The sequence below is a fragment of the Trachurus japonicus genome, chromosome 16 (genome assembly GCF_045865225.1).
Source record: "Trachurus japonicus isolate A0001 chromosome 16, Traja_1.0".
NCBI classification, from domain to species: domain Eukaryota; kingdom Metazoa; phylum Chordata; class Actinopteri; order Carangiformes; family Carangidae; genus Trachurus; species Trachurus japonicus.
Genome location: NC_140922.1, coordinates 36,680,862 through 36,696,171, shown reverse-complemented (window position 1 = coordinate 36,696,171; position 15,310 = coordinate 36,680,862). Strand labels below are relative to the sequence as shown.

The 15,310-nt window shown below is 41.7% G+C and overlaps 1 protein-coding gene across 1 annotated transcript in view; it reads right to left on the bottom strand.

Annotated features, from left to right (window-relative positions):
* Positions 1–15,310, bottom strand: part of myo1eb (myosin IEb) — a 33,411-nt gene that overhangs the window by 6,738 nt on the left and 11,363 nt on the right. The window contains exons 17-25 of the mRNA XM_085803210.1: positions 14,855–14,999; positions 13,506–13,620; positions 13,233–13,402; positions 11,331–11,476; positions 9,699–9,845; positions 8,072–8,229; positions 6,986–7,060; positions 6,014–6,209; positions 3,971–4,146 (exon numbers count right to left, since the gene is read on the bottom strand). Coding sequence (XP_085659336.1) covers positions 3,971–4,146; positions 6,014–6,209; positions 6,986–7,060; positions 8,072–8,229; positions 9,699–9,845; positions 11,331–11,476; positions 13,233–13,402; positions 13,506–13,620; positions 14,855–14,999 — 1,328 coding nt within the window. The remainder of the gene's footprint in view (positions 1–3,970; positions 4,147–6,013; positions 6,210–6,985; positions 7,061–8,071; positions 8,230–9,698; positions 9,846–11,330; positions 11,477–13,232; positions 13,403–13,505; positions 13,621–14,854; positions 15,000–15,310) is intronic.

Genomic DNA, 15,310 nt, shown 5'->3' with positions numbered 1-15,310 from the left:
GACAAACTGATGACAAACTGAAGACAAACTGAAGAGATGGAGACAAACTGAAGACAAACTGAAGACAAACTGAAGAGATGGAGACAAACTGAAGACAAACTGAAGACAAACTGAAGATAAACTGAAGAGACGAAGACAAACTGAAGACAAACTGAAGAGACGAAGACAAACTGAAGACAAACTGAAGACAAACTGAAGAGATGAAGACAAACTGAAGACAAACTGAAGACAAACTGAAGACAAACTGAAGAGACGAAGACAAACTGAAGACAAACTGAAGAGATGAAGACAAACTGAAGACAAACTGAAGAGACGAAGACAAACTGAAGACAAACTGAAGAGATGAAGACAAACTGAAGACAAACTGAAGAGATGAAGACAAACTGAAGACAAACTGAAGACAAACTGAAGAGATGAAGACAAACTGAAGACAAACTGAAGACAAACTGAAGAGATGGAGACAAACTGAAGAGATGGAGACAAACTGAAGACAAACTGAAGACAAACTGAAGAGATGGAGACAAACTGAAGACAAACTGAAGACAAACTGAAGATAAACTGAAGAGACGAAGACAAACTGAAGACAAACTGAAGAGATGGAGACAAACTGAAGAGATGAAGACAAACTGAAGAGACGAAGACAAACTGAAGAGATGAAGACAAACTGAAGAGACGAAGACAAACTGAAGAGATGAAGACAAACTGAAGAGATGAAGACAAACTGAAGAGATGAAGACAAACTGAAGACAAACTGAAGAGATGAAGACAAACTGAAGACAAACTGAAGAGATGAAGACAAACTGAAGAGATGAAGACAAACTGAAGAGATGAAGACAAACTGAAGACAAACTGAAGAGACGAAGACAAACTGAAGAGATGAAGACAAACTGAAGACAAACTGAAGAGACGAAGACAAACTGAAGAGATGAAGACAAACTGAAGAGATGGAGACAAACTGAAGAGATGAAGACAAACTGAAGAGATGAAGACAAACTGAAGACAAACTGAAGAGATGAAGACAAACTGAAGACAAACTGAAGAGACGAAGACAAACTGAAGAGATGGAGACAAACTGAAGAGATGAAGACAAACTGAAGAGATGAAGACAAACTGAAGACAAACTGAAGAGACGAAGACAAACTGAAGAGATGAAGACAAACTGAAGAGATGGAGACAAACTGAAGAGATGAAGACAAACTGAAGACAAACTGAAGAGATGAAGACAAACTGAAGACAAACTGAAGACAAACTGAAGAGATGGAGACAAACTGAAGACAAACTGAAGACAAACTGAAGACAAACTGAAGAGATGAAGACAAACTGAAGACAAACTGAAGACAAACTGAAGAGATGAAGACAAACTGAAGAGATGAAGACAAACTGAAGAGATGAAGACAAACTGAAGACAAACTGAAGAGATGAAGACAAACTGAAGACAAACTGAAGAGATGAAGACAAACTGAAGAGACGAAGACAAACTGAAGATAAACTGAAGAGACGAAGACAAACTGAAGACAAACTGAAGAGACGAAGACAAACTGAAGACAAACTGAAGACAAACTGAAGAGATGGAGACAAACTGAAGACAAACTGAAGAGACGAAGACAAACTGAAGACAAACTGAAGAGATGAAGACAAACTGAAGAGATGGAGACAAACTGAAGACAAACTGAAGACAAACTGAAGAGATGAAGACAAACTGAAGAGATGAAGACAAACTGAAGACAAACTGAAGACAAACTGAAGAGATGGAGACAAACTGAAGACAAACTGAAGACAAACTGAAGAGATGGAGACAAACTGATGACAAACTGAAGACAAACTGAAGAGATGGAGACAAACTGAAGACAAACTGAAGACAAACTGAAGAGATGGAGACAAACTGAAGACAAACTGAAGACAAACTGAAGATAAACTGAAGAGACGAAGACAAACTGAAGACAAACTGAAGAGACGAAGACAAACTGAAGACAAACTGAAGACAAACTGAAGAGATGAAGACAAACTGAAGACAAACTGAAGACAAACTGAAGACAAACTGAAGAGACGAAGACAAACTGAAGACAAACTGAAGAGATGAAGACAAACTGAAGACAAACTGAAGAGATGAAGAGAAAATGAAGACAAACTGAAGACAAACTGAAGAGATGAAGACAAACTGAAGACAAACTGAAGACAAACTGAAGAGATGGAGACAAACTGAAGAGATGGAGACAAACTGAAGACAAACTGAAGACAAACTGAAGAGATGGAGACAAACTGAAGACAAACTGAAGACAAACTGAAGATAAACTGAAGAGACGAAGACAAACTGAAGACAAACTGAAGAGATGGAGACAAACTGAAGACAAACTGATGACAAACTGAAGACAAACTGAAGAGATGGAGACAAACTGAAGACAAACTGAAGACAAACTGAAGATAAACTGAAGAGACGAAGACAAACTGAAGACAAACTGAAGACAAACTGAAGAGACGAAGACAAACTGAAGAGATGGAGACAAACTGAAGACAAACTGAAGACAAACTGAAGACAAACTGAAGAGACAAAGACAAACTGAAGACAAACTGAAGACAAACTGAAGACAAACTGAAGAGACGAAGACAAACTGAAGACAAACTGAAGAGATGAAGACAAACTGAAGACAAACTGAAGACAAACTGAAGAGATGAAGACAAACTGAAGAGATGAAGACAAACTGAAGACAAACTGAAGAGACGAAGACAAACTGAAGACAAACTGAAGAGACGAAGACAAACTGAAGACAAACTGAAGACAAACTGAAGAGATGGAGACAAACTGAAGACAAACTGAAGAGACGAAGACAAACTGAAGACAAACTGAAGACAAACTGAAGACAAACTGAAGACAAACTGAAGACAAACTGAAGACAAACTGAAGACAAACTGAAGAGACGAAGACAAACTGAAGACAAACTGAAGACAAACTGAAGAGATGGAGACAAACTGAAGACACGAAGACAAACTGAAGACAAACTGAAGAGATGAAGACAAACTGAAGACAAACTGAAGACAAACTGATGACAAACTGAAGAGATGAAGACAAACTGAAGACAAACTGAAGAGATGAAGACAAACTGAAGAGATGAAGACAAACTGAAGACAAACTGAAGACAAACTGAAGACAAACTGAAGAGATGAAGACAAACTGAAGACAAACTGATGACAAACTGATGACAAACTGAAGAGATGAAGACAAACTGAAGACAAACTGAAGACAAACTGATGACAAACTGATGACAAACTGAAGAGATGAAGACAAACTGAAGAGATGAAGACAAACTGAAGACAAACTGAAGACAAACTGAAGACAAACTGAAGACAAACTGAAGACAAACTGGAGACAAACTGAAGACAAACTGAAGACAAACTGAAGAGATGAAGACAAACTGAAGAGACGAAGACAAACTGAAGAGATGAAGACAAACTGAAGACAAACTGAAGAGATGAAGACAAACTGAAGACAAACTGAAGAGATGAAGACAAACTGATGACAAACTGAAGACAAACTGATGACAAACTGAAGAGATGAAGACAAACTGAAGACAAACTGAAGATAAACTGATGACAAACTGAAGATAAACTGAAGACAAAGTGAAGACAAACTGAAGAGATGAAGACAAACTGAAGACAAACTGAAGACAAAGTGAAGACAAACTGAAGAGATGAAGACAAACTGAAGATAAACTGAAGACAAAGTGAAGACAAACTGAAGAGATGAAGACAAACTGGAGATAAACTGAAGACAAACTGACGACTGAGACAAACAGAGGACGACTCTGTGTCTCCATGTGACTCAAAGTGAAGCAGCAGAAGTACAATTTACTGAGATGTAGTAGAAGCAGTAAACAGTAGTTACAGTAGTAGTACCAGTGGTTGTGTCAGTAGTACAATAGTAGTACCAGTACCAGTACTAGTAGTACTAGTAGCAGTAGTATTCCAGTGTTACCTTCAGTGAGCAGCTCGATGACGTCGTCGGCGTTGAAGCTGAGCTCGTCGGTGTCCTGGGCGTCGTAGGCGTACAGCGCTCGGACCTGAGGAGACCGCGGCTTCGGCTTCGGCGCCGGTTTGGGCCGACCCGCCCCGGGGAGCGGCTTCACCTCCTTAGACCGCCGCCGCTGCAGCCTGCAGGCAACACAGAGGGATTAGAGTCTAGACCTGCAGCCTGCAGGCAACACAGAGGGATTAGAGTCTAGATCTGCAGCCTGCAGGCAACACAGAGGGATTAGAGTCTGGACCTACAGACAACCGGACCGCAGTAGTGTAGTCATAGACTGTAGAAAGAATGGACGTAGCGTCCGTGACGTCACCCATTGGTTTTGGGGAGTCGTTTTTGTGACTCAAATATGGCGGCCTGGACAGCGCCATGTTGGATTGGCCGGCCGAGAACCCGCCCACTGGCCTCGAAGCAGCCTGTCTCCGGAGCTGCTCGGACCTGTCACTCAACGTTTCCGCGCCCTAATTGGTCAGAGTTTTAACCTTATAACAGTAAAACGGTAGAGTTAAAAAAAAATTCACCCCCCTCAGAGTGTGTGCGGGGGTAGAAACTATCGATTGAGACGAAAAAACGTTCTGACACCAGGCTTTTAACATGTTTACTGAGGATGTAAAGTCGGCGATTTTAACATGGGGGTCTATGGGGAATGCTCCCTTCTGACACCAGCCCCCAGAGGAATCCGAGGGGATTGCAGTTTTTTGAACGCGGAAGTGAGCTTCACTTCTCAGACCGACAACTGCCCCCTTGAGTGTAGTCTATGCAGGGTTGCCAACTCTCACGCATCTGGCGTGTGTCACACGCTTTTAGGTCCTGTCTCACGCTCTCACGCCACTCAAACAATTCTCACGCCAAAATCAAGCGATTTGGCAAAAAAAAATAAATAAAATTAAAGCAAGCTTTGGCACTCATCAATAGGCTCTCTGATTGGTGCGCGATGCTTATCCGCGTGTCGATTGGACGGCTGCTCAAGCCTGTGATCACAGCACAGTAGGACGGGGAGTTGTCGATCCGCGAGAGAGAGAGAGAGAGAGAGAGAGAGAGAGAGAGAGAGAGAGAGAGAGAGAGAGAGAGAGAGAGAGAGAGAGAGAGAGAGAGAGAGAGAGAGAGAGAGAGAGAGAGAGAGACAGAAAAACTACAATAAACATAACTATTATTATTATTATAGACAACCCCCCCCCCCCGCCAACAGAATCTCACTCCAGCCCAGGACCAAAAGTTGGCAACCCTGGTCTATGTGATACTCAGGTTTACTCAGTATACCCACTGGAAATACATAAATACTTCAGTATAGCCAGTACAACTAAACTATCTAACTACAGTAAATGTCAGTGGTTCTCAGAGTGGAGGGTTGACAGAGTTCAATGAAATTTTACCACTTTTCCTAGAATTTTTTTGAAGAATTTTACCAATTTCTTCTCAATTTTTATGTTCTACTTTTACTATTTTTTAAGAAGTTTTACCCCTTTTTGTATTATTGTGTGCCCCCCCCTCTTTTTTTTGAAAATTTTTTATCACATTTTTCTATAATATTTTGAAAATTTTTACCACTTTTTCTAGAATTCTTGAGTAATTTTACCAGTTTCTTCTAATTAAAAAAACGTTTTACTATTTTCTTTGATAAATTTTGCCAGTTTCTTCTAAAAAATTTTTAAACTTGAGATTTTACCACTTTTTCTGACACATTTTACCAAATTTTTCTAGGAAAAAAAAAAAAATTGCAAAATTGTACCACTTTTTTTCTAAAAGATTTTAAACTTTTTTGTTTATTTTTTTGTGAGAATTTTCACCACTTTTTTTCTAGAAATGTTTCAACTTTTTGGGAGAAATTGTACCACTTTTTTCCAGAAATGTCTCTATAATGTACGCCCAATTTAAACATCCATTGAGTTTTTGTGTATTTCTAGTGTTTGCTTCAAAATGTTGTCCAATGGGGGTCCGCGGTCTAATTTTTAGACTACACCGCTGCGGGCCCGAGAGGCGGATGGACGGACTCACCCGGCGGCTCCCTGGTCCGGGACGTCCATGAAACCCATGTCGTGGTTGTGGTTCTGGGATGTTCGGTTGTCGGGGCGACGCTGGCCCTGGATGCGGGGCAGACTGGGCTGCTCCATGCTGGACTGCTGCCTCAGCAGGGAGCCTCTGGAGGAGGAGGAGGAGCCTCTGGAGGCCCCGCCCCCTCTGGACCGAGGAGCTGGGGGGGCAAAACAAGAGGAAAAGAGACAGTCACACATCCGGTGCATCAGTCTAATGCAAAATAACGCCTTTGACTTAAAGGTCCAGTCTGTAAAATGTTGGTAAAACCGTCACATCCAGCGTTCAGATTCTAGATCACATCATCACCGAGGGGGGGGTGATGACAACAACAAACTACTAGTTCACCAGGACTGTGAGGACTAGGAGTATTTCAGGAGCATGGAGCGATGAGGTGAAGATCTAAACCATTTCACCACATGTCTGCTGTTTTCTCCTCCTCCTCCTTCTTCGTTGGTTTATTTATGAACATGAAACTCTTGAATCGTGCTCTCTGATTGGCTGGATTTTCCCTTCAGGCTGCCGTACAAACATGGTGGCGCAAGATGGCGACGCTCTCTAAAACAAGACCCTTGCTATATAGTGATTATACACTTATATAAATATATTCATGGGTAGTAGATTCAGATTTTAACAATGTTTGTTAATTATTACACACTGGAGCTTTAAGTCATTCTGATAACATGGATCTAACGCATGATACCGGTTGAAATTAAATGTTTATAGGACGATAATAAAAACATAATCGTTGATTCATTGAAACATCGTTGAAACATAATAATTCTCTATCTTCATTTCTTCAGTCTGACTTCAGTTCAGCACCGTCTGTCCCTCCAGACTCTGAGGGCTGTGTTTCTATAGATCACAACCTTCACGTGGAAAGTGATGTACGCCGTGTTTATAAAAGAGACGGCTGGTGTGTTACTGGTACCTTACCTGAGCTGTACTGGCCGATGGGCGGAGCCTGGTTGCCCATGTAGCGGCTCTTCCGGTTGTCCTTCCTGGTCGGTCCTACGGGTCCAAGGGACAGGAAGTGAGGCCCAGCACAGAGGACGTTTCTTTTTTTTTTTTTGCACAGACATATCATTTAAAATAGTATAAACAATCAAAATGCAAAATCTTGCCAAGAATATTTGTCTTATTTCTAGTCAAAACAAATCTCATTCTACTTAAAATAAGACTCATCACATTAAAAGCAGCTTGTTTTTAGACACTTTTTACTTCTTTCAAGCAGATTTTCACTTGAAATAAGTAGAAAAATCTGATAGTGGAGCAAGTTTTTCTTTCTTATTACAACAAACACAAAAAACCTGCTTTCACTGGCAGATTTTTCTACTTATTTCAAGTGAAAATTAGTTTGAAACAAGTGAAAATGATCTAAAAACAAGTTCATTTTAAGTGGAAAGAGTTTAGTTTTGACTAGAAATGAGACATTTTGACAAGAAATAAGACAAATATTCTTGGAAAGATGTTGAGTTTTTGCAGTGTATGATTGGGATGTGTGCACTGCAAAAACTCAAAATCTTTCCAAGAATATTTGTCGTATTTTTTTTCAAAATGTCTAATTTCTAGTCAAAACTAATCTCTTTCCACTTAAACTAATCAAACTAAGTTTCACTTGAAATAAGTAGAAAAATCTGCCAGTGAAAGCAAGTTTTTTGTGCTTGTAATAAGAAAGAAAAACTTGCTCCACTATCAGATTTTTCTACTTATTTCAAGTGAAAATCTGCTTGAAAGAAGTAAAAAGTGTCTAAAAACAAGCTGCTTTTAATGTGATGAGTCTGATTTTAAGTAGAATGAGATTAGTTTTGACTAGAAATAAGACAAATATTCTTGGAAAGATTTAGAGTTTTTCCGGTGTATGATTGGGATGTGCGAAGGGGGTGGAGGGGTATGAAACCCAAAAGGGCTGATTGATATGAGAAGAACAAACTCAAAAACCAAATGTGTTACAAGTAAAGACCAGAAAAGAAGGAATAGTTAAAGTTATGGCGGCAGCGGCTGAACCGGGTCAGGACTTACGTGAGTTCTTGGGCAGCCCCGGTCCGATGGAGACCAGCAGCGTCTTCCCGCTGGGCTTCAGCACCGCGTCGTCGCCCTGAGCCGCCTGGAACTGGATCTGTCTGGACCCTGCAGAGCCGAACGGACCCCAGCCGCCCTTCTTCACCTTAAACTCCAGACTGGACAGAGACAGAGGCTCAGGTGAGACATGTGACTTTGAAGGGATAGTTCAACATTTAGTCAAATTGGCCCATCACCATAATCCCTATAGTCATAGCAGTAGGTTCGTTACCTTTAATTGTCGGTGCAAGCTGTTTTTACACTGCAAAAACTCAAAATCTTTCCAAGAATATTTGTCTTATTTCTTGTCCAAATGTCTCATTTCTAGTCAAAACTAATCTCTTTCCACTTAAAATAAGACTCATCACCTAAAAATTAACTTGTTTTTAGATCATTTTCACTTGTTTCAAACTAATTTTCACTTGAAATAAGTAGAAAAATCTGCCAGTGAAAGCAAGTTTTTTGTGTTTGTAATAAGAAAGAAAAACTTGCTCCACTATCAGATTTTTCTACTTATTTCAAGTGAAAATCTGCTTGAAAGAAGTAAAAAGTGTCTAAAAACAAGCTGCTTTTTATGTGATGAGTCTTATTTTAAAGGTGTACAGAAAAGAAAACTGAATTTGAGTCCACTCTGGATCATAAAATGAGTGTAATAACTCATCTATCAGACGATGTAGGCCAAACTTTGTGCAAAATTCTATTTTTGAGTAAATCCGGGATGAAAGTGTGTATTTTTTTTTCGCATTGGATATTGCAGGCGCACGGATTATACGTCAGCCTGTACACGATTCATCAGCCACTGATATTGGATCCATAATCCGTCATTCAAACGTCTGAGACACACACACACACACGGAGCTCGGGCTCGCCCCAAGCTTTGAATATCCCGCCCGCTCGATAACGACCAATCAAATTCGTTTTCCTTACTCGGGTAAACTCGTGTTGCAGCTCGTGACAACTCGGCGCGACAAACAGGACAAACGGCCGTTTCTGTACACCTTTAAGTAGAATCAGATTTGTTTTGACTAGAAATAAGACAAATATTCTTGGTAAGATTTTAAGTTTTTGCAGTGTAGAACGGCGGAGCAGAGCCGTGAGCTGCTCAGAGCTACACTACGGAGGCTCATTATGGGATTTCTTGGTTTCCCTCATCATCAAACTCATCAAATACACAATCCAACAACTCCACAACGCTCTGGTGGACAAGTTGTGACCTGCACATTCACCACGCTATGAGATAATAACACAACGTTACCACACAGAGTTGTTTTAGAGGGAAATACAGAGACTGTTGATGAAAAACTGTCCCTGAAGGCAACGTGCATCAGTGGTTTTACATGAATTTCCCTCTAAAACAACTCTGTGTGGTAACGTTGTGTTATTATCTCATAGCGTGGTGAATGTGCAGCTCACAACTTGTCCACTCATTAAGGTAACGAACCTACTGCTATGACTATAGGGATTATGGTGATGGGGGAATTTGACTAAATGTTGGTGTATCCCTTTAACTAGGTTGACAACAGACACACCAACGTCTCATGGACATGTTTTTTCTATGTACTGACAGGTTTTTTATATATGTACTGACAGGTTGTTGAACTTGAGCGGCAGCTTCTTCTGGGTCTTGTCCTGGTAGCGTTTGACCAGCAGACTGAGGAACTCGGTCTTGAAGACGCTCTGGAGGACGCTGTCGTACTCCTCCTCATGCACGATGAAGAAGTCGTCCTGCAGAGTGCTGAGAGACAGGGAGACCACATGACCACATCATACTGGTCTACAGGGACCACATCATACTGGTCTTAGTGCTGAGAGACAGAGAGACCACATGACCACATCATACTGGTCTACAGAGACCACATCATACTGGTCTTAGTTCTAGTTCTGAGAGACACAGGGACCACATCATACTGGTCTTAGTTCTAGTTCTGAGAGACACAGGGACCACATCATACTGGTCTGGTTCTAGTTTCACTTCTGAGCCTCTTCCTGCTTTAAAGGGAAACTCTGTTTTTTTCCAACCTGGGCTGTTTTCATATGTTCTTCTGTAAATGTGAGTGATGGATGATACTTTTATTGAGGTGGCTGCAGTATTAACTTGTGAAAGCAGCGTGAAGAGCAGCTCAACATTTTGTTGTTACAATTTGTAAATTCTCCGGTCGTCTCTCTTCACCTCAGTCAGGTCACAGTTTCCCCACCGGTGTTTTGCTGCTTGTTATCGCGAGATTTCTGGCGTGGTGAGATTGTGACACAGATCACAGCAAACAGCGACCTCCAGCTGAAGGTAGAGACTATTACATTCATTTCTCCTTTCTAGTTTGTTGTGGGACACTCAGTGTAACTATCTGAGCCTGTCAGTGTGTGAACTTTGACGGGAGCCACTTGCCCAGTTGAAGAGTATTATGGGCTGCAGGCTGCCTGCCCGGTGTTATGCCGAGAAGTGCCTGCTTGCCGAGATCTGCACGCCGCACAACAAATGTGGAACTGGATCATTCATTACGGGGACGGGGATGCAGTATTCGGCACAGCAGTTTTTGGACCTGCCGAGATTTGCATCCCCTGGCTGTTTTAGCCAAATACATTACTTGATACATGTATGAAATGCATGTTCATATGTATAAACACCTAAATGTGTGTAACCCCAGCAGAGCAGGCACTTCTCGGCATGTGTTGAAAAGTGGCTGCTTGCCGAGATCTGCATGTCGCTCGTGGAATGCCAGGGGATGCAAATCTCAGTAGGTCCAAAAACAGCTGTGCCGAATACTGCATCCCACATGTGTTTCACTGCAGATACCTGGTGGTCAAATGGGGTTATGCACATTGTATTTAGGGGTGTTTATGCATATGAACATGAATTGCGTTGGCTAAAACAGCCAGGGGATGCAAATCTCGGCAGGTCCAAAAACTGCGTGCCGAATACTGCATCCCCGTCCCCGTAATGAATGATCCACTTCCACATTTGTTGTGCGGCGTGCAGATCTCGGCAAGCAGGCACTTCTCGGCATAACACCGGCTCAATACTGGAGCCACCTCAATAAAAGTATTATCCATCACTCCAACTTTTCTGACTCTTGTGATGATTTGTTTTTAATCCCGTTTGAAGTACTAATCGTGGTTCTGATTCTGGCTCTAGACTAGTTCTGATCCTTGTTCTAGTTGTGGACTTAATCCAGGACGTAGTTCAAGTTCTGGTTGTGTTTGTGTTTGTGTTTCTGGTTGGTACCTCATGGAAACAGACTGAATCTTGCCGAGCTCGATCTTCCTCTTCAGAACCTCCTGGATCTGACCTTTATCTGGACCCTGTTTCACCTTCTCTCGACCAATCAGGTAGAGGAACTTGGGGGTCAGGATGAGGTCTCGCTTCACCGTCTGTGGGACGACAGAACCGGACAGAGTTCAGGTTGAGACCTACGGTGGCCCACGAGGCCAAACGCTGCCAATACAGAAACCATGCACAACCAAAAACACACAAACACACAAAACCAACACAACAGCAAAACACTGCAACAGAGAAACTCTGCAATCATAGAAACAATGCAGAAATAAAAACACACAAACACATAAAACAAATGCAAAAGAAAACGCTGCAAATACCAACAACACATGAAACCTCATAACAACTGCAGATGAGAGAAGCTGCTTATTGACTCCAAGCTGCAGGAGACCTCCAGACCTCTAGGGGGAGTCGGCCTGAGGGATGGACCAGGTCTACAGGACAAGACCCTCTTTACACTTCCTTGGGATTTGTAAGTTTGACTAACTTTTGATGAGATGGAATAAAAATGTACTTTTTCCTTTTATCAGACTTTGAGAAACTTTAAAGAGACAACGAGGAGTTTATGTTTGGTTCATAGACTGTATAAAAGAGGTTTGGTTCTAACAGAGTCTCATATTAATGTGGATGAATCTACGTTACCACTTGTTAATGGGCCCATTTTAGATAAATCTATGGTTTTGTCTCTATGGTTATTGTGATATTATTATTATTTAGTGGTCGACTCATCCAGCATTTCCTAGTTTAAGTTTCGCGGACGCTGCCCGGCGAGTCATGAAAATAACGCCGCCGGATCGCCGTTTATACGACGGTATCTGATCGTTTTTGAACCTCCGACTTTCATTCTTGATCAATGAAAACATTCTTGGTAAATGTTTTGGCTTTCATCCGTCTTGCGCCGGTCCAAGAATTTCACCGTGCGTGCTGAGGCTCATGGGAAATGTAGTGAAAACACTTTGCTTTCCAAAAAACTCCTCGTTGTCCCTTTAATTTATAAGAATTTGCATTTCTGATTGGTCAACCACTGCATTCTGAGGTCTGTATAACAGACCGTTGCTAGAGACTATCGTTGCCTTTCCATTCCGTACAAACGTAGCTAACGTTTCTGTACTGTCACAGTAACTCTACAGGAGACCTGAGAGTTGTGATTGGATCCATCGTCTACATCGTCTCCTCCTATTGGACACTGAAGAGAGTCACAACACTTGGGTGAATGGGCAGCGTTTTTCTGTTGCGTTTGTTTTATGCGTTTGTGTGTTTCTGGTTCTGCATCATTCCTGTGTTTGATTTGATTTGATTGGATCAACTTTATTAATTCTAGAGGGCAATGGGCTCTTTGCACAGCTCCACTACTTCCTGAACTTTTGTATTGTTGTGTTGTTGTGGATGAGCTTGTATTGTTCTTGGTGGACTGCCGAACAGAATGGGCTCTTTGCACAGCTCCACTACTTCCTGAACTTAATGCAGCTCCTTTATTTCATGTCTCACATTATTGGACAAACTGATGAATCCAGGTGTGTCTGACCATTGTGACTACTCAAACACACCTGGATTAATCAGTTTGTCCAATAATGCAAGACAAGAAACAAAGGAGCTGCATTAAGTTCAGGAAGTAGTGGAGCTGTGCAAAGAGCCCATTCTGTTCGGCAGTCCACCAAGAACAATACAAGCTCATCCACAACAACACAACAATACAAACTCAACAATACAGACTCATCCACATTCGTACCTACATATGAATGTGGATGAGTCTGTATTGTTGTTGTTGTTTGCAGCGTTTTGGACCTTGTGGGCCACCGTACGTAGACACCACTCTGACCGGTGAAGCGTGCTCTCTCTGGTTCTTCTCACCCTGAACCGTCGGTCGAACTTCACCACCACGTCGGCGAAGTCGATCCTCTCCCTGCGGCCGACGAACTGTCTGATCTCCGGGTGGTTGTCGGTGCCGATGTAGTCGCCCACGAAGTTCCTGTTGATGCTGTTGCGGCGCCGCTCCTTCTTGTTCAGCAGGACGTCCGACGCTGCAACCAGACGTTAGACACCACACATCAGTCACCATGGGAACGCTTCCTGCAGGTCTGGACCCACTGTGGAGGATGAGGAGGATGATGATGACGGTCTTACCTTCCTCCCTCATCTTCACGTACTTGCGCACGGCGATGTGTTTGCGCCAGGCCTTCTGGATGACGCGGGCGTAGCCGTTGTACTTCCTCTCCCTCATCTCCTCCAGCAGGAAGAGCTGCAGAGACACCGAGACAGAAGCACCGAGGTCTTTGTCTCTTTCTCTTTCTTTTAGTTTGTTTTTCATATTCAAGATAAACATTTCAATCAATCAATCAATCAAAGAAATCTCAAGATCTGCTTTCTTTCATCGGTGTAATATTACCAAAATCAGATCCCTTCTTTCTCAAAATTATGCATAAAGATGTATTCAATTCAATTCAAGAGTACATTAATTCATGCATTTGTGACCTCCAGTCTTGATTATGGTAACTCTCTATTGCCAGGCTGTCCTAACAAGTCTCTAAAGACTGTCCAACTATGTGTCCTGACTGGAACTAGGAAAAGAGACCATATCTCTCCTGTTCTGGCCTCTGTACACCGACTCCCAGTGAATCTTAGAGTAGAAATAATGCTCCTGTTAGAACTGAGTTGCATATTTCCTGCTAAGTCCCATTTTTGGGCCCAATGTTTAACATCACACCACGTCAAAGTAAAAATAGGTATTACGTTGTTGTTGTTTTTTTAGTTGCTTAACTTTAGGTGTCTTCTGATAAATGATGTGTAATTTCATTAATATGTTTATAATTGAATCATGGCCTGTTTGGCTAAATCTGGTGCAACCATCTCCTCATTTCTTGTAAATGATTCATGCCACTGCACACTGTCCCTCGATGAATTAAATAAACTAAACTAATCATCAGAGATGGACAGAGTACTCCACCCCAGTACTTGAGTAAGAGTACAAATACTACTGGTCAAAATTTACTCCGTTACAAGTAAAAGTAGCTCAGTCCACATGTTACTGCAGTAAGAGTAAAAAAGTACTTGCTTTTAAAGGTACTTAAGTATCCAAAAGTACATGCTTTTAAATGTACTGTAAGTCAAAGTCAGAGTCAGAGTAAATGTCTTATTCTTCACATCAGTGAATGACTCTAATTGTTTGTAAATGAATGTAAGGAGCTTTTAACTCTTGTTAGTGAGAATGAACTCTTTGCTGCTCAGCTGCACTGATGTGCTGCTTTTAGGGGTTAGGGTTTCCTTCACAGACAAACACAGCTTGTGTCCAATAGGATTTTAGAAAAAGACCTGAAAGTAACCAGTACTTTTCAGCCTTCCTACTAGTTAACTCCAGTAAAAGTACTAATATTTGTCTTGGAAATGTATTCAAGTAAGAGTAATAAGTACCAAAGAAATCTAATACTCAAGTAAAGTACAAATCCTCTGGATATGTATAATATATATATTCATACCGACTCTGGAGCTTTGATGAAGACCTTGGCTTTGCCCAGCTGGAACTGGTCCTGGTCCATGTGGACGGAGCTGAGGAGGTGCAGAACTCCCCGCCGCTCCTCGCCGCTCCACCGCGGCCACGTCTCTCTGGTCAGGATGGCGTACCTGCAGGACCAACCACCAGTTAGTTACCTAGCAACCAGTGGTGTAGTCTAATGTATTGTAGTGGGTAAACTGCTTTCTAGGTGGTAAACTGTTCAGACTTGTATCACATAGACGCTGGTTCTCTAACTGTTTTATATCAAGGAAAAATAGAAATAGAAAAAAAGAGGTAGGCACACAATAATACAAAAAAGGGTAAACCTTCTTAAAAAATAGTAAAAAGTAGGACATAAAAATTGAGATTAAAGATTGATTAAAAACGTGTTGTTACCTCTGCAGGAACTTGTTGTTACCTCTGCAGGAACTTGTAACTT